The sequence below is a fragment of the Podarcis liolepis genome (genome assembly GCF_965112155.1).
Source record: "Podarcis liolepis genome assembly, chromosome: 7".
Taxonomy (NCBI): domain Eukaryota; kingdom Metazoa; phylum Chordata; class Lepidosauria; order Squamata; family Lacertidae; genus Podarcis; species Podarcis liolepis.
The window spans coordinates 10,309,474-10,334,112 of NC_139561.1; the positions used below are offsets into that span (position 1 = coordinate 10,309,474).

Here is a 24,639-nt window from a genome sequence, read left to right on the forward strand (position 1 = left end):
CTGGGGGGACGGGGACAAGGGCTTTTCTTCCCACCCCCAGCATTTTAAAAAACCCCGGGACAGCGGAGGACTTCTCCGCTGTCCGGGTGATCTTAAAATGCTGGCGGGCGGCATTTTAAAATCGCCCCGGACAGCGGAGGACTTCTCCGCTGTCCGGGGCGATTTAAAAGCCCCTGGGAAGGCAGGCAGGGGGGACAAAGACTTTTGCCCCCCGCCAGCCTTCAGAAGAGGTCCTGGACCTCTTCTGAAGGCGGGCGGGGGGCGAAAGTCTTTGCTCCCCCCCCCGCCTGCCTTCAAAAGGTGTCCCCGCGGCGGCGGGAGGTGTCCCCTGCCCCCCGCCCGGCTTCGGAGCACCGGGAGAAGTGATCTCCCCGCAGCCCCTTGCTGCAAAAGACGTCCGGGGCCAGCGGGGAAGAAGCGCTTCGCTTCCCGCTGCCCCTGGACCTCTTTTGAAGCAAGGGGCTGCGGGGAGATAGCGATCTCCCTGCAGCCCCTTGCTGCAAAAGACGTCCGGGGGAAGCGGGGAAGAAGCGCTTTGCGTCCGGGGGAAGCTGTCCCCGGGGCAAGCTTCGTTTTGCGAAGCAAGCCCATAGGGAAATTCGTCTTGCGAGGCAACTCGAAAACGAAAAAACCTTTCGTTTTGCGAGTTTTTCGTCTCGCGAGGCGTTTGTCTTGCGGGGTACCACTGTATATTTGTAAGATGATATTTTAAATCAATAAATATTATATCTTTAAATAAATAAATAAATAAATATTAAAAAATGCTTTTGGAGGAAAAATCTTTCTAAATATAGTTTTCTGTTTAAGTTACAGTACAGTCCAAAGGCTATTCATCAGGAAATAAGCATTTGTTTTAAGTTTTAAATTTAACTCTAAGGGTGTGGTTTTTTTAAAAAATTGTTTAACCACATCAGTTAACAAACATGGAAACATATACTATAATGTTATTGTTTTAGTTAAATAAATTGTACTTCTAACAGTATACCCAAATCAGAAATTTTTGATAGAACTGTAAAAACTACTCTGAAAATTGTTTCTTATTCCAACAATGAAACCTTCATCTGGTTGCAAATACAGTGGTACCTCTAGCTGCGGACATGATCAGTTCCAGGGTGCCATTCGCACTCCGAAATGTCCGCAACCAGAGTGGCGCTTCTGCGCAAGCACGGAGCATGATAGAGTGTTTCTGTGCATGTGCAAAGCGCACAGAACACTTCTGCGTGTGCTCCAAAACCCAGAAGTATACACTTCCATGTTTGCCGCGTTCGCAAGTCAATAAGACGCAACATTAACCTAACGCAACACAAGGTATGACTGTATTAAGATTATACCAGCAAGAACGAGTCTTTCTGTAAAAAAAATATTTAAATCAAGTCTTACTGACTAGTGATTTAAATCGTGTTTGTTATGTACTGAAGTTCTCACCCTGGGCCAGCAGGGGGATACTGTAGATAGTTATGCAAATAAGGGATCGAAAGTGACGTTCAGTGATTGGATAGTTTTAGAAAATTGTTACAGTTACATTGTACTGGAGCTCTATATAAGCAGGTTGGCTGAACCCTTCAGTTCAGTTCAGTTCTGTTCTGGTCTGTGAATAAACAAGAGCTGTTTGAAGAACTGCTGTGTCGTCCGATAGGTTCACCCACAACCTAACAGTGTTTTAAATCAATTCGATTTAATTGGATTTGACTTAAATAAAATCCGCCCTGTGCTTCATTAAGCTGACCTGTGCGAGTGACCACTGCCAGAACCTCAGGGCCCACGTAGGGTCTTGCCTGGATGACCTGCGTTCCGCAGAACAGCGTGTGGCGCTTGTGTTCCTCAGGGGAATAGACGGTGCTGGTCGCTTGGGGGCCTTCGGGCAAAGAGGTCTTCATCACTGGGATGCTCTCGCCTGGAGGGAAAGAGGACCACTGAGGATGAATGGCCAACACCCAGCCAAGCCCAGTGGCAAGCCCTAAAGCAGCTCATCCCCCAGCCAGCACCCTGCTCTGTCCTCACCGGTCAACATGCTCTCGTTCACCAGGCACTCGCCCGTCAGCAAGGCGGCATCGCACGGGACCTGAAGTCCATCCATGGGCACGACAATGCAGTCGCCGGGCACCAGGTCCATGGAACTCACTGTCACTTTCTCTGTTCAACACCAGCCACCAAAAGAGAAAACGGGTCACACCTCTCCGGGAAGGAATAAGGCAAGAGTTCTCAGAAGTTTTAAAAAGAAAAAGAAAGAGGGGGAGGCTACAACTAGAGCTAAAGGGATAATTTCTAGAAAGGTCAGGTTCTCCCCTGCTTTTTTGTCATTGTCATTGTCATTGTCATTATTATTATTATTATTATTATTATTATTATTATTATTATTATTATTATATTACCTACGTACCTACGGGACTGCCTCTCCTGGTATGTCCCACAGAGGAACTTACGGTCTTCAAACAAAAACATCTTGGAGGTCCCAGGCCACAGAGAGGTTAGGCTGGCCTCAACCAGAGCCAGGGCTTTTTCGACTGTGGCTCCGATCTGGTGGAACGCTCTGTCACAAGAGACTAGGGCCCTGCGAGACTTGACATCTTTCCACAGGGCCTGCAAGATGGAGCTGTTCCTTTGGCCAGGGCACAGCCTGACTCCTTTGGCAATCCTCACAGAACTCTAGCCGAATGGTTGCCATTAATCTGATTTGAATTAATTTTATAATGAAATGATTTTAGAATGTTGTATCATTTTACTGTTGTTAGCCACTCTGAGCCCGGCTTCGGCTGGGGAGGGTGGGATATAAATATTTAATAATAATAATATTAATACACCGCCCACCTGGCTGGGTTTCCCCAGCCACTCTGGGGGCTCCCAACAGAATAATAATAATAATAATAATAATAATAATAATAATAATAATAGCATCAAACATTAAAAGCTTCCCTAAACAGAGCTGACTTCAGATGTCTTCTAAAAGTCAGAGAGTTGTTTATTTCCTTGACATCTGATGGGAGGGCGTTCCACAGGGCAGGCACCACCACCGAGAAGGCCCTCTGGTTCCCTTCTCTCAGGGAGGGAACCGCCAGAAGTCATCCCAAGAGATGGGAAAACCCAAGAGCAAACATCAGATTAAAAGGTTGCTGAGGAATGAAACAATCCCACGACCAGACAGAGAGGAACTCAACCAAATATACGACAGAGGCAACCCAAGGAAAGATGAACGAATGGCCAAACTCGTTACGGGCCGAGATGAGCAAAGGAAGTGGGTGGTCAAGGCTAAGGAGAGAGAGCTGAACATGGGAGAATTCCCTTCCCAAGAGGGAACAGCCTCAAGGACAGAGGAAGCTGTCGGCGGTCGCCCGCTTACCTCCGGAGGCTCTGCGGATTTGCAGGTTGACTGCCATCTTCACCATCTTCTGCAGGGTGATGCTTTGCTGCAGGGGCCAAGCGTGACAGTAAAAGTGTCAGGAGCGGCAGGACTAGTACCAGCTGCCAGACCTCACTCTGGAGCTCAACGGGAGTCCCCTCCCCTGCTCTGCCCACGTGCCCAAGAAGTGCCCGGCCTATTTTAATGCCAAGGGAATTTGTAGCCAAGAAAGCACGGCTGCTGCCCAGCACTGGAACACCACACCAGAGAGGCACTGGTGGGTGAGGCTGCATTCAAAGCTGCCTGGCAGCCCCTCCCCCTCACTGTAGGGGGCTGTGCTTGGGGGTTGAGGCTACCTATAGGGTTGCCATATGTCCAGAATTTCCCAGGCAGTGTCTGGGCGGAAATCGGCAAGACGTCTGGGAAAATCTGGATGTACGAGAACGGTTTTCCTTAAAAACAGCTCAAAAACATCAATTTTGCCAACAACTTTGTCCAAAAAGAAGCTCAACAACTCTTTGTGTCCGGATTTGAAATATGGCAACCCTACTCAAGGTCCGGCCCTCCCCGCCCTTGTGCAACCGAGGCTGAGCCCACCTTCCTCGTCTCGTAGAGAGAGATCCCGATGGAGACCGCAGAAATGAGGAAGATGCAGGCAGCATAATAATAGTACTCGTCGAAGCTCCACAAGACGATGCTGAAAATCTGGAAGATGTAAAACGGGTTCAAGACCTGGAGTGGGGAGGACAGCAGAAAGGGAGGGCAGAGTTAATAAAACGTTTATCAGAAGATGCAAGGCCACTTGCAGGAAGCTGGGGGGGGCAGTCTGTGAGCTGGTGGCTCTCAGCACAGGGGGGAAACCCTCCCCAGATGTTCCCCAGCTAAAAGCATTTTGTGGACCACACTGGAGCTCAGCTTCCTGAAAACCTAAGCTTCTGCCCCACTGAAGTCTGTTCTGTGAGGGCAGGGGATGCCGTTCTCTATCAAATGACCCCCCCAGGCCAGAAAAGTATATCTGAATGGGCACTGCCAGCTTGTCTCGCCTAGGGACCCATTTTCCCAGGGAAGGAAAAGGTCTTCCCCTCCCCATGCCCAGCAAACCAGGGTGAGACGGCCTCAGTCCAGTATACCTGAAGGAGCGTCTCCACCTCCATCGTTCTGCCCGGACACTGAGGTCCAGCGCCGAGGGCCTTCTGGCGGTTCCCTCACGGCGAGAAGCAAAGCTACAGGGAACCAGGCAGAGGGCCTTCTTGGTAGTGGCACCCACCCTGTGGAACGCCCTCCCACCAGAAGAACAACGACCAAACTTTTAGAAGACATCTGAAGGCAGCCCTGTTTAGGGAAGTTTTTAATGTTTAATAGGTTATTGTATTTTACTGTTTTGTTGGAAGCCGCCCAGAGTGGCTGGGGAAACCCAGCCAGATGGGCGGGGTATAAATAATAAATTATTATTACTATTATTATTATTATTTCCATAAAGGCAAACCTCATCTCTCAGCAGCCTGAAGTAAGAATTTACAGGTACATCAATCAGGTTCCGCCCGTAAATCTTTCTCCTGTCCAAGCAGAGGGTGAGGAGAGAAGAGAATGCACAGGTCAGCTTTGGCACAGGATCCAAAATATCACCAGATGTTCCGTGACTGGGCTGAAGGTCGCATCCGTTTGCATTTCTAGCCAACCCAACCTGGCTGGGGGAGCTGAGAGGCTCCAAGAAAGCATCAACATCAAAGAGATATAAAATGCTGCTTTTTAAAAAAACATGGAAGAGCAAAACAAAAGAAACTAATCTACACCCCTTCCTAGCTCAGGCTTTGCCACAGAGAACCAGATCAAATAGATTTTGCGGCCCTTCTGACGGAGGTGGAGGCTTGGGTTGGGTTGGGTTGAGTTTTATTGCGTGTGCCAACAAATATTCAGTTAGTTGTTGCTTTATTGTGACTACAGCTTGCGTCAGATTTAGACATTTTGTAAGCCATTTTTATAAGAGTCAACAACACACAACCCCATGGTGGAATATACATCTGTAAAACAAAATAAAGGCCCTGTTTAAATTAGAGCATTAAGTGTGAATTGCTTATTTCATAGATTTAAGGAGGGATTTCAAAGAAATAATTAGCATTACTCAAGCCAAGATAAATCTGCCTTTATTAATTGATCCCTCTAACCATCCCTTTCATTTCATTGCTGGCGGAGGGAGCAAAAAGAGAATGCGGGCATTTGAATCAATAGCCTCTGAACCTTTTGGCAGAATCTGCTGTTTTCGCAGGATCCTCAGTTGTGCAAAATTAAGACTAAAATCCAGATTTCTGTGGTGCAAAAATCAGAGAAGTTTGACAAACAAAAGACAGGTGGCAGCCTAGGGGCAGCTTTATGGCCTTTTGATAGGCATCAGTGCTGTTCACGCTCACCTGACAGCTTGTTCTTCAGCGCTTAGTCCACAGAGGGAGAGGTGGATATCTGAGAAGGTCCAGCTTTCATCCAACACACTGCAAAATACACAGAGAGACAAAGAGACAGCCTGTATCTGCCACCAACAGGTTAAAAACAGGCATTTCCTTATTTCGGAGCCCTGAGCTTCCATTGGCTAAGCTGCTGTGATGTCACAGAGGGTTGCATTCAATGCTTGGCTCTCTCAGATCAGACTCGCTGAAGACACAACTAATTTAGGTTCTATAATTCCAATGGGTCTAATCAAAGTACGGTGGTAAAGGTAAAGGTAAAGGGACCCCTGACCATTAAGTCCAGGCGTGACCGACTCTGGAGTTGTGGCGTTCATCTCGCTTTATTGGCCGAGGGAGCCAGCGTACAGCTTCTGGGTCATGTGGCCAGCATGACTAAGCCGCTTCTGGCGAGCCAGAGCAGCACACGGAGCTGTGGTGGCACCGGAGCACGATTTCTGTTCTCATTCTGAACCAAAGTTCTTAACCAGAGGTACTATTTCTGGGTTAGCGGAGTCTGTAACCTGAAGCATATGTAACCCGAGGTACCACTGTATTGCTTAGCTGGATACATTCCAGAGCATTCTGGCAACCAACGGCAAACAACCAGTCATGGGACAGAACGTGCTAGAAGCAAAATGAAAAGCTAGAGGAAACCGCTACATACAAATTGCAGGAATCAAATCTGGGGCGAGGAAAATTTGCACAGACCCATGCAAATGATGCAATTTCGGCTGCTGGCAGCAGAAGAGGGAGCAAAGTCCCAGCCTAGTACACGCCGAAGGCAGAGGCTTACCTGGCCTTGCAGAAGGCACCCCACTTCTCAATCCAGACATAGCGCAAACCTTCAAACTGGTAGTAGCGAAGGACGTTCTTCTGAAAAGATTTTTTTAAATGTTTTACTACTACCGTTAAAAACTTCAAGAAATATCAAGTAAAGGTATCGGAGAGGAGATCTGTGTAAATGAAAACATGAGACTTATGGTTTTGTTACATATGATTGTAGCCTTTTTAGGCCTTTCTCATGGATGGAAAGAGCATTGCGCCCGGGGAGGGAAGAAACAGACACCGAAGGGTTAATCCAGAGAAAGAGCTATTTATTCTGCCTTCCGGGTAGCAGAAGGAGCTAGCGTGATAATTCACAAGCAAGCACAACTTTTACAGCCATTGCACACACCATATATTCCCTCCAGTCCCCCCCCCCTTTTCTCCCCCTCCTCAGGAGCCCTGCCTCATGTGTTTTCCTGAGCATGAACAGAAACTCCTGTCTTGGGACTCCTGGCGCCCTTCCCAGGAAAAAGGGGGTTGAGAAGCCTGTGTATCAGCGTGTCCAAGATTTGTTGCAACTGGGTAAGATAAGACTCAGTTCTCAGGCCTGCTTCTGCTTGGCATTGACAGAGCCATTCATTATCTTTTGGAGCTTTCTTGCACTGATAAAAAGAACGCTTTGCTTATGCAGCAGCATCTGTGAGAAAAGCTAAATGAGAAAGTAATTTGAAAAGTCTTGAGGCCTAGTGGGGGGCGGGGTGACTACAGAGACCTAGGTGGGGTAACCTGTCCCCTTCATGATTTTATTTTGGAATTGTCTGCTTATTTTGGAGTTGTTTGTTGTAAAGAATGTATATTATGTGAATAGAATAAAATAAAACTTCATTTTATGCTCTTCTGGTCTCCTTAGCAATGTACGAGTGGGATGTCATTGTTCCCCTTTTTCTGAATGGAACCCAGAAGAGAGAGATGGGTGCAAAGGGGGTGGGTGGGGCAAAGGGGGCACACACACTGGCACAGAGGAGTAAGCAGGTCAAGAGTCAGGGGCTGCCAGCTGCAGGGAGCTCTGAGCAGCATTTGAAATTAGCCGGGCACCTGTTGCATTTTGCGACTGGCAACCAGCCTTTTGCGATTGGATGGATGAAGATGTCCAGGCACGACCCTTGGCGCGAAGCATCTTCACCGTTCTGGCTGCAGTCAGCTGATCTGACACGTCTTTTCTGCTGCCATGCTGACGTATGAATCAGCTGTTGAGACTCCCCGATTCACCCGGCAACAAATTTTTTATATATATTTTTAAAAGGCGACTAGACATTCTGATTTGGCACCTACAACCCATTTGGCTCCTATCTTTTCTATCCCAGTTTCTAACACTGGGGTCTTTGGCATCTCAGGCGGCAGCCTTGGGCAAGTCTCTCTTGTTTCCCACTGCCGCTCTCAGACTAGACTACCTTGCAGGGTTCAAGCTGAGATAAGGGCATATTTAATGATGTATAGATGGTATATTACACCCGTGAAATTAGCTAAAATGTATAAGACAAATAATAAATGTTGGAAATGTAAAGAAAAAGAAGGAACATTTTATCATATGTGGTGGGAATGTAAAAAAGTAAAGAACTTCTGGGAAATGATATATAATGAGATGAAAAAGATGTTGAAATAGACATTTTTTAAAAAACCAGAAGCATTTTTACTTGGTATTATAGATCAGAACATTAATAGGAAAGATGTTAAATTCTTTTTATATGCAACAACGGCGGCAAGAGTGTTGTTAGCCCAGAAATGGAAACAAGAAGAAATTCCGATGAAAGAAGAATGGCAGACGAAATCAATGGACTATGCAGAATTGGACAAAATGACAGGAAGGATTCGAAACCTGCGGGACCAGAGATTTACAGAAGATTGGAAGACGTATATGAATTATTTGAAGAGCAACTGTAATCAACAAATTACGCTAGTAGGACTACAATAAGTTTTGTAAGGAGAAATATACGAAGTGTTACAAAGTAGAAAAAGAGAGAGAGATTGGTTATGAGTTTGAAATGTAATAGGGAAGATAAGAAATGCATACTGAGAGATTATACTGGAAACTTTTCAGACAGGATTGATGGAAGTCAAAAATTTGAATAAGATGTAAAAGTATGTTTAATTACTGTTGAAAACGATATGTTAAAAAAACTAATAAAAAGTACATATATATATATATGGGCATATTTAAATATAGAACCTAGAGGCACTTGGAAGCCCATCTGAGTTCTCTGGCTCACATGCATGCCTGTGAGGCGGCGCAGGTTGGGGTTCCAGGAAAACGTGGGAGGATACTTGGAGGTTTTCCAGGGATCTATGCAGCTGGGTCAGGCAGACCGAGAGGTTCTGGGTTCATGGGATGCAAGGGACTGAACTGACCTCCTCCTTCCGATGGAGCCCAATTGTGTCTCGACTTTCATCTTCATCCTCAAACACACCCACAGCGATGCTGTCTCCTCCACCGTCTCTTCCGTACTCGAGGCTTTGTAGGAAGAGGGAGGGAAAGAGGCAAAGGAAACAGCACAGAGCTTAGACCTCAGTTTGAATCTCATCCTCTTCAAAGAGGAGGGTTTAGCCTCCAAACACATTTTCTCCTGCGTAAGTCCCAGTCATGCTGAAGCATGCAAAGTCGTAACAAAAGAGAGAGTGCCTCTCTCAGTATGGGCTGAATGACTTCAACCTGGATCTGGACTCCGCGTTATCAATGTAAACAAGGCATTGGCGGCGGGCTTCAAGGGGGAGGCAGTGCTAGAAATTAGCTAGGCTCCAGGCACGTTTTGCAACTGGCACGGGTCCAACTGCAACCACGTGGAGATCTCTGGGTGCTGTGGAAATTTTCAGGGATGCAGGAGAGGATATATTGTCTGATTATATCCTTATCCAACAAGTTCCACAATTTCAGCAGAGTAACATGCCCCTTAATTTTAAGTTTGCAACAGATGCGTTTTGCTCAGGCTCGCTAAAGCCTCTGTAATAACTGTTCTGGTATTTCCCCCTTATTCCCTCATAAAATAAAAGAGACGACACAATCTTCTTATTATTCTACAAAAGTATAAAAAGAGTTTACTGACATTCTGTTCACAATCAGATCCCAGAAGGCAGGCTTAGCTTACTGAAGTAGCATACACTTGGAATCTATCTCTTAAGAAGACAGTCCCTTTGTCCTCTCTTGGCTGGAAGCCAAGAGGGCATCTTTGGCTCAGTAGATGTTGTTTCTTCGATGCATGTGGTGAAAGAGAGAGAGATGGCTGCCCTGCCCTGTGCTTTTGTCATTACCTGCACAGGTGAGGCCACACCCACCTCTAGTCATATGCAGAGGAAGTCTGTCCCAGCCCAGAAGGAAACAGGAAGTTTACCTACTGGCTGGACAAACATCCCTCCCCATGTGTAAACATGTTCACTCTAGGAATGTTGTACTTGACTGCTCTTGTGTTTCACATCCTACAGATGCCAGGTTGCCAACTGGGGAAAGCAAAATGTCACTTAATCAAGGATCCGAAATATTTTCCTTGACGCGTGAATTTGTTTTATCCTTGCTTGTTTTAAACCACTTTGAGATTAGTTCTTTAAAATAGAAAGTGGTATAGAAATGATGATGATGATGATATCCCGGGGGGTGGGGGGGGGAGAACTAGGCAAACTAAGGCCCGGGGCCGGATCCGGCCCAATTGCCTTCTAAATCCGTCCCGCGGATGGTCCAGGAATCAGCATGTTTTTACATGAGTAGAATGTGTCCTTTTTTTAAAAATGCATCTCTGGGTTATTTGTGGGGCATAGGAATTCATTCATTTCCCCACCCCCAAATATAGTCCAGCCCGCCACAAGGTCTGAGGGACAGTGGACCGGCCCCCTGCTGAAAAAGTTTGCTGACCCCTGAACTAGACATTCCATTGTGGCAACCATAACCTAGGTTAAAGGTGCTATTTGGCAATTATGACTATATATCTGAGTTTCTAACACTGTGGAGAGGGTCTTTTACAGGGTGGGGTGAACCCACTGGAAGTTGGAACTGCTGCAATGCCATTTATACGTTTCAGGTCTGCATTTGCAAGGCCAAAGGCCCACAGTTGGGACACTTATTGTGGGGCACACCTCTGACCCACAAACAGTTTGCATGTCCCCCAGCCCCTTTCTGATTCATTCATGTCTTCTGCAAATTCAAGACCAGGCAAGAGTGACCCCCGTCGCCTCACTCACCTGCCTTCTACCATCTGCTCTGTTCGGACACAGGCTGTGAAATACTGGCCAAACTGGTCCTGGAAGAGAAGCACAGAGGGCACTTGGCTCAGCTGTGGGGAAAGAGTTTGGCTCACAGAATCAAAAAAAGGAGAACAGGATTGAAGTGCTGGCCCTTATCCTGATCAAACAGCTAGCCAGTTCTTTCCTGGGGGGGGGGGGGCTTGACACCTGCAGCTTTAAACCTCCCAGACACCTGAAATCATAGAATGGCAGAGTTGGAAGGGACCTCAAAGGTCATTTAGTCCAACCCCACGTTGGAGGACATCAATCTGCAACTCACCAAACCAAACACAGATCACAGGACATGTACAGAGTGTTGACACCCCCTCCCCACAAAAAAAATCTTCAATTTCCAGACAGGCAGCAAAGAATTGCTTGTAACATGTGGTTTTTTAAATGGGTTTTAGTACCTTTTTGAATATTTTTGAATTGCATGGATTAAATCTGCTTTATTGTGCTTTTTAAATTTGGGTTTTTTCGTTGAAAGGCAGAGTACAACTCCCTCAAACAAAGGAAGCTCAGAATTGTTGAGCCCCTCAAGGGCCACATTCCGCATGGAGAGGGGTCAAGACTTGGACAAGCCTGACTGAACTGCCTTGAGGCTTCAGGGTTTTCAAATGTGGCCCTCAAAGGAGGTTACCATCTCGCCATGGAACAAAAGGCTCAATCTGCAGCATGCCACCATTGTGGGAAATTGCAGTCAAGCATAACTAGCAAGTATAGGGCTAGTTAGTACATGAAGGGGTTAAGACAATAGAGCTGTGTTCCTAGACTCAACTAGGTCACGCGCCCTCAGAAATGAAGCTTTCTACTTCCTTTCTCTCTCTTTCTGCACCATGTAACCAATGAAGGAGAACATGTGTAAGTTTGCTCCCAAGCTTAGAGCACATGTTTGGAATCATATTCTGTATTTTCTACTCAAGAGTATTTGGCTGATGTTCTCCTTGAAGCTGCATGGAACAACACGTGTTTCAGACCTTTGAATCTGTAAGTAAGACATTTTAAACTTACTTAGTGTGGTCTGTTCCTTGAAAAGGGGGTAGAAAAAGGGGAGCATCATGAATGGGATAAAAGGGTCCAATGACCTATATTCCTGACACTGTACTGCTGCACAAGTTGTGACTTGATTTTAAACTCTGCTGGAGCTTTCTGTGTGCTAGCCCCACGTTTTGAATCTAGGCACCCAGCCAATTCTTTTGTTATTCACCCCCACACTTGAGTCCACGGGGATTCATATATTTAATTCCCCTATAACCAGCACGCTTGGTCATTTCTGAAAATGTGACATTTGGGGTACAAATGGTGAAAGTGTGCCTGCACACCTGCTCCATCACACCACCCCTTCTTTCCCCAGCCTTTCCCCCTCGCCACCCGCCAATTCCACTCACACGGATGACCACCCAGTCAGCTTGGTGGAGAGGGCAGCGGCTGCATTTGGCCCGGACTTTGAAGTGTGGCTTCCAGTGGAAAACTATCAGTGGGATTCCCACCATCAGCAGAGAGAAAAAGTGGCAGAGGATGATCTTCCATGTTTTGCTTTGGTAGCCTGTGACTTCCTGGGGGTAGAACAAAAACAGGCGTTTTAGGCCCATGCCAATTATGACCTCCGCAAACATACACACAAGAGGGAGGGGGAACCCTTGCAATTTAGAAGGTGCATTCGAGAGAGACCCCAGCATCCTCCTCCTGAGATGGGGAATGACTTCTCTCGCCAATTAAATGGTATCTTGGTTAAATTGCAGTGATGATAGCAGCTTACAAAGAATTCTACTGCAACCTAGCACAAGGGTTGGCAACTGGAGGCCCTCAGGCCAAATCTGGCCAGCTGAAGGGATGTGAATTGACTGTCCAGATTGCTAGCCTGAGGGCAAAAGAGCAAAGCAGTTCCCATGGCAACAAAACCTCCTTTGGGGAAGGACCAAGTATACTGCAGTCGTCCCTGCCCCATCTCCTTCACTCACTTATCCACGTGGCTTTCCAGGAAACTTTGTTGTTGATCATCATCATCATCATCATCATCATCATCATTTATTATTTCTACCCTGCCCATCTGGCTGTGTTTCCCCAGCCACTCTGGGCATCTTCCAACAGAACACTAAAATACAATAACCTTAAAACATTAAAAGCTCCCCTAAACAGGGCTGTCTTCAGACGTCTTCTAAAAGTTTGCTAGTTATTTTTCTCTTTGACATCTGGTGGGAGGGCATTCCACAGGGCGGGTGCCACTACCGAGAAGGCCCTCTGCCTGGTTTCCTGTAACTTGGCTTCTCGCAGTGAGGGAACCGCCAGAAGGCCCTCGGTGCTGGACCTCAGTGTCTGGGCAGAACAATGGAGGTGGAGATGCTCCTTCAGATATACAGGACTGAGGCCATTTAGGGCTTTAAAGGTCAGCACCAACACTTTGAATTGTACTCAGAAACGTACTGGGAGCCAGTATAGGTCTTTCAAGACCGGTGTTATATGGTCTCGGCGGTCGATCCCAGTCACCAGTCTAGCTGCCGCATTCTGGATTAGTTGTAGTTTCCGGGTCACCTTCAAAGGTAGCCCCACATAGAGCGCATTGCAGTAGTCCAAGCGAGAGATAACTAGAGCATGCACCACTCCGGCGAGACAGTCTGCGGGCAGGTAGGGTCTCAGCCTGCATACCAGATGGAGCTGGTAGACAGCTGCCCTGGACACAGAATTGTCCTGTGCCTCCATGGACAGCTGTGAGTCCAGAATGACTCCCAGGCTGTGCACCTGGTCCTTCAGGGGCACAATTACCCCATTCAGGATCAGGGAATCCTCCACACCCGCCTGCCTCCTGTCTCCCAAAAACACTACTTCTGTCTTGTCAGGATTCAACCTCAATCTGTTAGCCACCATCCATCCCCCAAGCGCCTCCAGACAGGGTTTAAGGACCTTTAAGAAGGACGCAGCAGAGGCAAATGAGCTCTGCCCTTGATTCTCTCTCCCATAACCGACAGGCCTCACCGCCCCCCCCCCACCCTGTACGTACCATGCAGGTATTAGGGGGGCTCTGGCTGAGGGTGCAGTAGCCGAGTCGCCGGCCTCCCAGCAGCCTCTTGGTGTCTGCAATCAGAAAGAGAATGAGATCAGTACAAAATTATGTTCCTAAATGCGGGACAAAGGCATAAAGGTGCTTCATCCTGCTGTGGCTATGGACCAAAGAGTAGGTTGAAATCCCAGCCAGAACGGCTCTGGGGTCTTTCATTCTGGGAAAGGTAAAGAGTAAAGGGACCCCTGGCCATTTGGTCCAGTCATGACTGACTCTGGGGTTGCGGTGCTCATCTCGCTTTATTGGCTGAGGGAGCTGGCGTACAGCTTCCGGGTCATGTGGCGAGCATGACTAAGCCGCTTCTGGTGAACCAGAGCAGCGCACGGAAACGCCGTTTACCTTCCCGCCAGATACCTATTTATCTACTTGCACTTTGAGGTGCTTTCAAACTGCTAGGTTGGCAGGAGCAGGGACCAAGCAGCGGGAGCTCACCCCGTAGCGGGGATTCAAACCGCCGACCTTCTGATCGGCAAGTCCTAGGCTCTGTGGTTTAACCCACACCGCCACCCGCGTTCCTCTCATTCTGGTAAGTGGTATGTAATTTTTGCTTGCTTGTTTATTGAAAGCTGCCCCTGCTCCCTCTTCCTGGTAAAGGAACCAAGGTCTCGGGAGAGCTGTAAAATAAATGAGTTATGAAGGAGAATGAGTGGGTCTGAATGAACAGGGAGAAGAGCAAAGATCTTGAAAGCCCCGTTTCAATTAGCTTGGAGAGCAGCTGAGGTCTTGCATAGCCTTTGCAGCCAAGCACACATACTCTGCTCGTGCAAAGACACCCTGTTACTCAGAAAACTTGCAGCAAAGGCAATGCTAGTCCACATTTTCTTTTCTTTCTTTTTTTCCAATTTTTTTATTGATTTTCCAAATTTATAAACAAACAAACAAACAAACATAAATCCTAACTATAATTATTCCGCTATTATTAACATTGTTAAGTGACTTCCTCGAATCCCCCTGGCTGAATTTCAATGTACCGAATTTTTTACTCTATAAGACTCACTTTTCCCCTCCTAAAAAGTAAGGGGAAATGTGTGTGTGTCTTATGGAGCGAATGCAGGCTGCGCAGCGATCCCTCTTGTTGTTCTGGCTTCTGAGATTCAGAATATTTTTTTTCTTGTTTCCCTCCTCCAAAAACTAGGTGCGTCTTATGGTCTGGTGCATCTTACAGAGCGAAAAATACGGTATATCATTGTAACAGTTTTCCAAAACTAATTTCTCATAAAATTTACTTAATCAATTAACATCTTTCTTACTTTTCATATTAACTTTAAACATATTATTCTATAGCATCACATATTTAAATCCTAAGCCAATCTGGTATTTGCAAGTATTTCTATTTGCAAATCTTAACATATTTAACTAAATATTCTTTAAATTTCATCCATTCCTCCTGGTACTCCTCCTCCTTCTGGTCGCGGACACTTCCGGTCAGGTCAGCTACCTCCGAAAAGTCCATCATCTTCATCTGCCATAGTCCACATTTTCTCTAATTCCTTCATTGACTATTACTCCTTATTTCAGAAGGTGGGGTCTTGGGACAAAGGCGGAAGAGCTTGAGTGAAGCTGCCTGGCCTTCCAGCCAGTCTTGACCCAGCAGCACCTCCACCTTTCACCAGCTCTCATCCTCTTGCAAAAAGGCCGCTGGGATACAGGGAAGCAGTTGGAGGCTCTTACCGTCTTTGGGGGCTGACCTGCTCCCACCCCAAATCCCTGCTTACTTGTTTCTCCTGGGGTTCTGTCCTGTTATTCCAAGGGAAGACGTGGCCGAGCTGCACCTGAGGCTGTGCTACCTATCCGCCACCATTCCCACCCCTTTCCCAAACACGGCTGCAGGAAGCAGCAGGCTGGCACCAGGCCAAGGGAGCGCCAAGTTGCTCCGCAGATTATCTTTGCCATTTGCTGTCGACAGCCGGCTGGCTGGCTGGCTTGCCCTGCTAAGGGAGCTTGCACACCTGACGCACCCACAGAGCAGGAAGCTCAGGTCAAAAGCCACACGGCTGACAGGGCACGACGCCGCCAGCCAAACCCCCTTAAATGCTACAGCAGTGACCAAACCGGTTTCATCAGGTGGAATTTTCCAAATGAGCAAAATGGGCAGCCAGTGTTATGTGCAAAGCAGTGATGTGTACCCAGGGAGAGAGGAAAGAGCAGGTAGGAGGAGGGGTTTGGAGCAGAGTCTTTGGCAGGGGCAGTTGGCCCTTTCAGAAATGCCCTCTTCTGATAAAGGTAAGCAGGTGCGCCTCCAGAATTTGGTGGTGTGTGGGAACACAACAAGGGACTGAAGTGGCCCCATGCTTGTCACAGTCTTTTTCTTCCTCAGCACTAAAAAACCCTCCAGAGCCGTGTTTCCCCAAACGTGGGTCTCCAGCTGTTTCGGGGCTACAACTCCCATCATCCCCTAGCTAACAGGAGCAGCAGTCTGGGATTATGGGAACTGTAGCCCCAAAACAGCTGATGACCCAAAGTTTGGGAAACACTGCTCTGGGGCAAAAGGAGGCAACCAGCCGTAAGGGCAGGGGGCAGAACTGCAAAGGCAAGCGGAGCCAGGAAGATTCTCCGCACACATGTGCCTGTTTACCAGCCAATTAATCTTATTAAAACATTATGAATCCTTGCTGAGCTGCAACAGGCGTCCACTATTTGTACTTTCAGGAAACAATTGAAGACATTGTTGGTTCAACAAGCTTTTCCAGCTAAGTAAAAAGGTCTCTGGTGTAGGTGCTCTTATTTTTTTTGCTATTGTTTTAAAACCTACATTTGGTTGTCTTTTGTACTGGGTTTTTAATTACTTTGGGTTGCTGTTTTAGGAGATTCCTAAATTAATAAATCATTAATTTATTAATAAATTATTATTAATCATTATCTTTTAAATTCTATTTTAATCAACTTGTTTTTATTATTGGTTGTTAGCCGCCCTGAGCCCGGTCTTGGCTGGGGAGGGTGGGGTATAAATAAAAATGTATTTTATTATTATTATCATCCGGAAGCTTGGCTCCAGTCTTTATACTTTATTAACATTTGTTATCTTTTAGGTGGAAGCAAAGTCTCGCTGCAGATTCACATTCACAAGGATGTCCACAATATAGATTTGGGTGGATTTTTTAAAAGCAACATTCTCCCCTGAAACATGGTCAGAGGACATCTCTCCCTCCAATTCCTCCCCTCCCCTCAGCTTCAAAAGGGAGGTGAGCTGGAGAGCCACCATGGTATTGTCTGCCAGCTAGGTCCCCAGCCCCTCTCCCCCCTCCTACAAAAGCTGTGACAGGGTGCAGAAAACGGTTCTGGAAGTCCCCTGCACGATTCCACCAACGCACTGGGGCTGGGGACTTGTTTGCTGAAGATGCCTTGCCAGGAAGCTGTACCCTTTTGCTAGTAGACTGCCTTTATTCAGACCTATCTCAAACTACAGTACTTTGGATACCTGAAGGTATTTCTGTCTTCGATATTTAGGCATTCATTCAAAACTGAGTTCCCACATTTGATGCCAGTCAAACTGTTTCAGAGGCACAGAGTCTAAAACACTGAGAATGTGAGGTTCTTAGTTTTGAAGTGCCACATCAAAATTTGAATTTCCCATTGGAAACCTAGGTGTTCTGCATGTTGTTCAGTGAGCACCATGTGCCGCTTTAATAGTGCGCTATATTATCGATGGGGAAAAGGTACCAAATGAAGACAATGCCGCCTGCAGGGCGTGATCAAAGCCACAGCTGAAGGAGAAACCGGTTTGCTCTCGGAGGCAGAGATTTTGCTTATGAATTGCTGGTGGCAGATTCCTGAGACACTGGAAGGTGGGCTGAATGAAGTTAGCTCCTTCTTTCATTACTGTCACCATGCCTGTTAGGGAGGAGGAGGGCAGGGAAGCACTGACAGCCCACTGAATATGGCTTCCTGCAAAAAGCAGCTGCCCCTTTTGAAAGAGCATGTTCCTAGCCCTCATGATTTGCTTGAAAGGGCAGCATCAATCATTGCTGGAATCGCAGGAGTTGGTGCAAAGGGCCTTTACGGGATCTCCAGCAGTTTTAGAGGCGACAGAAAGTTCTTAGTGAGCAGCAGTGTTTGAAATTAGCCAGGCGCATTTTGCACCTGGCTCTTGACCACTTGCGGCCAAGTGAAAATGCCAGGGAGCCAGGATGGCACCAGATATCTCCACTATCTGAGGATCATTGGACCTGGACTGTTTTCACACACTAATACCCCATCCTGTAGAATTCTATATTTTATTTGCACGATTGGAATGAATTTCTGGAACCAAAATGCTTTTTCTGTACAGCCTGAGCAGGAGCAGTCACCGTTAAGAAAAAGAGGTCAGAACAGGCCAATAGATATGTGGGCTGTCCCTGGATCAAGGGACTTTTCTTCTTTCAAACTTCAAAGCTCTTAACCTAGCTTAAGGATCTCATCTGAACTAACCAGACATTTAACTGAGAATCATTCACAGTCAGCCCATCATTTGAAAAACAAGACTTTAGAGCCGTCTTGGTCAAAAATGGCAACTAGACATCCAGTTTTGGCAACGGCATTTTCTCAACACATTTTATTTTCCAGGACAGAGTTTGTAACACACAGCTGGGCCCAACACAAACAACTTTCTTTCCCCCTTTCTCCCTCAAGCTAAGATGGTCTGTGACATTCTCTGCTATGCAGCCTTATACAATCCCAGTCACAAGACCCACTTTCCACCCCGCTCAAGGCATAAGATGGCCCAGAACCTTCCACAAATCAGTCTCTCTCATGTCTATCCTGCAGGGACTGTCCCAGAGGCCCTTCTGGGTGGGAATTGGAGGGGCCAAAGCCCCAAACGCCAACTTGCCATTGCCTCAGCAAGACTCTCTGTGGTGTCCACTTCTACCTTCAGAATGGCAACTGGGGCCTCCCCATTAAAGAAGACTGATTTGGGAGCCTGTGTGTGTGGTGGTGGGGAGATGATGCTCAGGCCCTGCCACTCGCCACTGGGGCATCTGAATGGCCACAGCGGGAACACAATTACTGAATTATTATTTATTAAATTTATATACCACATTTGGTCCAAAGATCACAGGCGTCATCTAGTCCTACAAAGATCACAGGCGTCCAATCTAGTCTTTTACTCAACGTGGGGCATAAAACACAAAACGCATATAGCCACCACCAGACTAGAGGGGGGTCCTTGGGCCTGATCCAGCAGCTCTCTGTGCTCCCAACTGTAAACCTCCTCCTCCCAATAGAAAAACTATAGATTATTTTTTTAAACCTTTATCCTTTATAAACTCGACCCCCCACCCCCCGCGGTTCAGTCCTTGGCTCCTTGGAAGTCCCACTTTGAGTAACTTCAGAAACTTTCCCTTTCTCCCCCTCCCCCTCAAAAAAAATCGCTCACTGAGGCGAAAGAAAATGAAAGAAAGAGGAAAGTCAGCAGTTTCGGGGAACGTGGGAGGATGTGGGGCAGCCCAGGCTGGTCCGGGGGTGGGTGGGGGGCACGCCTGTGTCTGCCTCACCATGTGCCCCCCTTCTCGGCTCGGGCGGCCCTCTCCGCTGAGCCCCCCGACCCCGAAAACAGCAGCAGCAGCTGTCCCTTCCTGGGCCGACCTTGCAAGGAGCGCCCCGCACCTGCTCCCTTCCGTGGCGCCCCTCCCCTCAGGGAGCCCCCCTCAATCCCAGGGAAAGGGCGAGACTCCCCCCCCCCCTTTCCCTGCCTGGCCGGGAGGCTCACCTGAGCTCATGGCCCCCCTCCACGAGGAGGAAGTGGAAGTGGAGCAGCGCCGCAGCGGCAGCCGCCTTCTTCCCGCGCGCTGCCCGCCAGCGCGAAGCAACTGCAGCTGACGGTCCGGGGCCGGGCAGCTGGAGGGGCGGGGCCTAGCGCAAAGGCTGCCGGGAGTCGTAGTTCCTCCCCTCAGGGGCTGAAGTGGCGCCCCTTCCCCAGGTTCCCCCCTGGTATCGGGACCAGGAGGGCCCAAGAACACCAGTCGCGTATTCCACATTCCTTGCATCGTTTTTAAATAAATTCCACCACCCCCAACACACACATATTTATTAAAAGAGAGGGTAATTTAAGCTGCAGTTTTTTCCAGGTCCAGAGGCGCCAAGCCACGGCAGAGAGTAAAAAAGTAAATAAAAAGGGCAGCGCGGCTTGTTTGTAAGGGGGCAGGTTGTTGGGTCAGGGTAACCCATCTTGATTCGCATGCCGTCAACTGAACACAACGAACCTTCCCATCTCTCACAGGGCCAATACAAACAAATTATAAATAAAGGACTGACCCAGAGGACGCTGATGCAAAGACACTATGCAACAGAATGAAAGGATCAATAATCCTCCCTAAACAACCTCTCCCCCCCCCCCCGCTCCTTCAATGTCTAGGACATTAGCGTCTGTGAAAACGGACTGTAAAAAAGACTATGAATTGAAAGTGGATACTATATGTACCTTTCCTTGCTCATTTATTTTATTTTATTTTTTGTAGCACAAAAAATCTTGGATAAAAACTAATTCCTAGAGAAAAAACCAATCCTTCACCATTCAAAAATTATAAAATATTCCCTGAAAAAAAGACACTTTCTTTGAGTTCACAGAGCAATCCTGAAGCCCTCTTAATGACCCCAGATATTTACTCTGCAGTTGAAGGAAAAACCTTTCCCAATAGTTCTTTTCACTTACAAATCCTTCAAAAGCTATAAACCTCTCACATAAATAGGGGTAGATCTGTGACAATGGGTTCAAGAACTGAGGTATTTACCATTTCAAGGGAAAGGCTCAGACTGGTCAGGAAAGGGCAACCAGCAAACTGTCCGGTATCATGACAAGAGACAAGCCAAGAGACAAGACTGCCTCTTTCTGTGATGTATGTCTGATGCTTGTTGGGTGGGCAGGGGTTTTCAGCTAGGGTGCTGTGGCACCCTGGGGTGCCTTGAATGATGGTCAAGGGTGCCGTGAGCAACACTGGCCTCTGTCCCTCTTTCTCTCCCCCCACATGCCTTCTTGCATCTCTGCCTCCCATTTTTGAGTGAATTGCAGAACGTCAGATTTTTGCTGAAATTGTAACCGCACGGCTTAGGGATTTTTTTTAAAAAAACTTGTTCAGACGTCGAAGGCTAATTCTGTTTCCGATAATAAAAACCCATCTGTTTCCACCGAAAAACCTTTCAGGGGATCGTTTGCAACAATTTGCCAACATTTTTGAGTGAATTGCAGAACGTCAGATTTTTAGCAGAATTTGTGACCGCGCGGCTTAGGGATTTTTTCAAAAAAACTTGTTCAGACGTCGAGGGCTAATTCTGTTTCCAATAATAAAAACCCATCTGTTTCCACCGAAAAACATTTCAGGGGATCATTTGAACAGTTTGCCAACATTTTTGAATGAATTGCAGAACATCAGATTTTTAGCAGAAATTGTGACCGCGCGGCTTAGGCATTTTTTCAAAAAAACTTGTTCAGACGTCGAGGGCTAATTCTGTTTCCGATAATAAAAACACATCGGTTTCCACCGAAAAACATTTCAGGGGATCGTTTGCAACAGTTTGCCAACATTTTTGAGTGAATTGCAGAACGTCAGATTTTTAGCAGAAATTGTGACCGCGCGGCTTAGGAATTTTTTCAAAAAAAGTTGTTCAGACGTCGAGGGCTAATTCTGTTTCTGATGATAAAAACCCATCTCTTTCGACCGAAAAACCTTTCAGGGGATCGTTTCCAACAGTTTGGCACCATTTTTTGAGTGAATTGCAGAACGTCAGATTTTTTCTGAAATTGTGACCGCGCGGCTTAGGGATTTTTTCAAAAAAACTTGTTCAGACCTCGAAGGCTAATTCTGTTTCCGATAATAAAAACCCATCTGTTTCCACCGAAAAACCTTTCAGGGGATCCTTTGCAACATTTTGCCAATATTTTTGAATGAATTGCAGAACGTCAGATTTTTGCTGAAATTGTGACCGCGCGGTTTAGGAACTTTTTCAAAAAAACTTGTTCAGACATCGAAGGCTAATTCTGTTTCCGATGATAAAAATCCATCTGGTTCCACCGAAAAACCTTTCAGGGGATCGTTTGCAACAGTTTGGCACCATTTTTGAGTGAATTGCAGAACGTCAGATTTTTGCTGAAATTGTGACCGCGCGGCTTAGGGATTTTTGCAAGAAAAGTTGTTCAGACATCAAGGACTAATTCTGTTTCCGATGATAAAAACCCATCTGTTTCCACCGAAAAACATTTCAGGGGATCATTTGAACAGTTTGCCAACATTTTTGAATGAATTGCAGAACATTAGATTTTTAGCAGAATTTGTGACCGCGCGGCTTAGGGATTTTTTCAAAAAAAAATTTCTTCGGAGGTCGAGGGCTAATTCTGTTTCCGATGATAAAAACCCATCTGTTTCCACCGAATAACCTTTCAGGGGATTGTTTGCAACAGTTTGGCACCATTTTTGAGTAAATTGCAGAACGTCAGATTTTTGCTGAAATTCTAACTGCGCGGCTTAGGGATTTTTTCAAAAAAACTTGTTCAGACGTCAAAGGCTAATTCTGTTTCCGATGATAAAAACCCATCTGTTTCCACCGAAAAACATTTCAGGAAAAACATTTGAACAGTTTGCCAACATTTTTGAATGAATTGCAGAACATCAGATTTTTAGCAGAATTTGTGACCGCGCGGCTTAGGGATTTTTTCAAAAAAAGTTGTTCGGACGTCGAGGGCTAATTCTGTTTCCGATGATAAAAACCCATCTGTTTCCACCGAAAAACCTTTCAGGGGATCGCTTGCAACAGTTTGGCACCATTTTTGAGTGAATTGCAGAACCTCAGATTTTTTCTCAAATTGTGACCGCACACTTAGGGATTTTTTCAAAAAAACTTGTTCAGACGTCGAAGGCTAATTCTGTTTCCGATAATAAAAACCCATCTGTTTCCACCGAAAAACCTTTCAGGGGATCGTTTGCAACAGTTTGGCACCATTTTTGAGTGAATTGCAGAACGTCAGATTTTTGCTGAAATTCTAACCGCGCGGCTTAGGGATTTTTTCAAAAAAACTTGTTCAGACGTCGAAGGCTAATTCTGTTTCCGATAATAAAAACACATCTGTTTCCACCGAAAAACCTTTCAGGGGATCCTTTGCAACATTTTGCCAACATTTTTGAGTGAATTGCAGAACGTCAGATTTTTAGCAGAATTTGTGACCGCGCGGCTTAGGGATTTTTTCAAAAAAAGTTGTTCAGACGTCGAGGGCTAATTCTGTTTCCGATGATAAAAACCCATCTGTTTCCACCGAAAAACATTTCAGGGGATCATTTGAACAGTTTGCCAACATTTTTGAATGAATTGCAGAACATTAGATTTTTAGCAGAATTTGTGACCGCGCGGCTTAGGGATTTTTTCAAAAAAAAATTTCTTCGGAGGTCGAGGGCTAATTCTGTTTCCGATGATAAAAACCCATCTGTTTCCACCGAATAACCTTTCAGGGGATTGTTTGCAACAGTTTGGCACCATTTTTGAGTAAATTGCAGAACGTCAGATTTTTGCTGAAATTCTAACTGCGCGGCTTAGGGATTTTTTCAAAAAAACTTGTTCAGACGTCAAAGGCTAATTCTGTTTCCGATGATAAAAACCCATCTGTTTCCACCGAAAAACATTTCAGGAAAAACATTTGAACAGTTTGCCAACATTTTTGAATGAATTGCAGAACATCAGATTTTTAGCAGAATTTGTGACCGCGCGGCTTAGGGATTTTTTCAAAAAAAGTTGTTCGGACGTCGAGGGCTAATTCTGTTTCCGATGATAAAAACCCATCTGTTTCCACCGAAAAACCTTTCAGGGGATCGCTTGCAACAGTTTGGCACCATTTTTGAGTGAATTGCAGAACGTCAGATTTTTTTCTCAAATTGTGACCGCACACTTAGGGATTTTTTCAAAAAAACTTGTTCAGACGTCGAAGGCTAATTCTGTTTCCGATAATAAAAACCCATCTGTTTCCACCGAAAAACCTTTCAGGGGATCGTTTGCAACAGTTTGGCACCATTTTTGAGTGAATTGCAGAACGTCAGATTTTTGCTGAAATTCTAACCGCGCGGCTTAGGGATTTTTTCAAAAAAACTTGTTCAGACGTCGAAGGCTAATTCTGTTTCCGATAATAAAAACACATCTGTTTCCACCGAAAAACCTTTCAGGGGATCCTTTGCAACATTTTGCCAACATTTTTGAGTGAATTGCAGAACGTCAGATTTTTAGCAGAATTTGTGACCGCGCGGCTTAGGGATTTTTTCAAAAAAAGTTGTTCAGACGTCGAGGGCTAATTCTGTTTCCGATGATAAAAACCCATCTGTTTCCACCGAAAAACCTTCCAGGGGATCGTTTGCAACAGTTTGGCACCATTTTTGAGTGAATTGCAGAACGTCAGATTTTTTTCTCAAATTGTGACCGCACACTTAGGGATTTTTTCAAAAAAACATGTTCAGCCGTCGAAGGCTAATTCTGTTTCCGATAATAAAAACCCATCTGTTTCCACCGAAAAACCTTTCAGGGGATCGTTTGCAACAGTTTGGCACCATTTTTGAGTGAATTGCAGAACGTCAGATTTTTAGCAGAATTTGTGACCGCGCGGCTTAGGGATTTTTTCAAAAAAAGTTGTTCAGACGTCGAGGGCTAATTCTGTTTCCGATAATAAAAACCCATCTGTTTCCACCGAAAAACATTTCAGGGGATCACTTGCAACAGTTTGACAACATTTTTGAGTGAATTGCAGAACGTCAGATTTTTGCTGAAATTCTAACCGCGCGGCTTAGGGATTTTTTCAAAAAAAGTTGTTCAGACGTCGAAGGCTA

The 24,639-nt window shown here is 46.1% G+C and overlaps 1 protein-coding gene across 2 annotated transcripts in view; it reads right to left on the reverse strand.

Annotated features, from left to right (window-relative positions):
• Positions 1-19,698, reverse strand: part of ATP13A2 (ATPase cation transporting 13A2) — a 38,291-nt gene extending 18,593 nt beyond the window's left edge. Inside the window, exons 1-12 of one of the 2 annotated variants that reach the window (XM_083511406.1) lie at positions 19,554-19,698; positions 13,808-13,881; positions 12,198-12,365; positions 10,768-10,826; positions 8,950-9,052; positions 6,572-6,651; positions 5,746-5,823; positions 4,824-4,893; positions 3,935-4,069; positions 3,338-3,404; positions 2,002-2,133; positions 1,727-1,894 (exon numbers count right to left, since the gene is read on the reverse strand). In XM_083511406.1, the coding sequence (XP_083367532.1) occupies positions 1,727-1,894; positions 2,002-2,133; positions 3,338-3,404; positions 3,935-4,069; positions 4,824-4,893; positions 5,746-5,823; positions 6,572-6,651; positions 8,950-9,052; positions 10,768-10,826; positions 12,198-12,365; positions 13,808-13,881; positions 19,554-19,563 (1,144 nt within the window). In that variant the 5' untranslated portion in view covers positions 19,564-19,698. The remainder of the gene's footprint in view (positions 1-1,726; positions 1,895-2,001; positions 2,134-3,337; positions 3,405-3,934; positions 4,070-4,823; positions 4,894-5,745; positions 5,824-6,571; positions 6,652-8,949; positions 9,053-10,767; positions 10,827-12,197; positions 12,366-13,807; positions 13,882-19,553) is intronic. The other variant, XM_083511407.1, reaches the window with a different exon arrangement.
• Between the last annotated feature and the right edge of the window lie 4,941 nt (positions 19,699-24,639).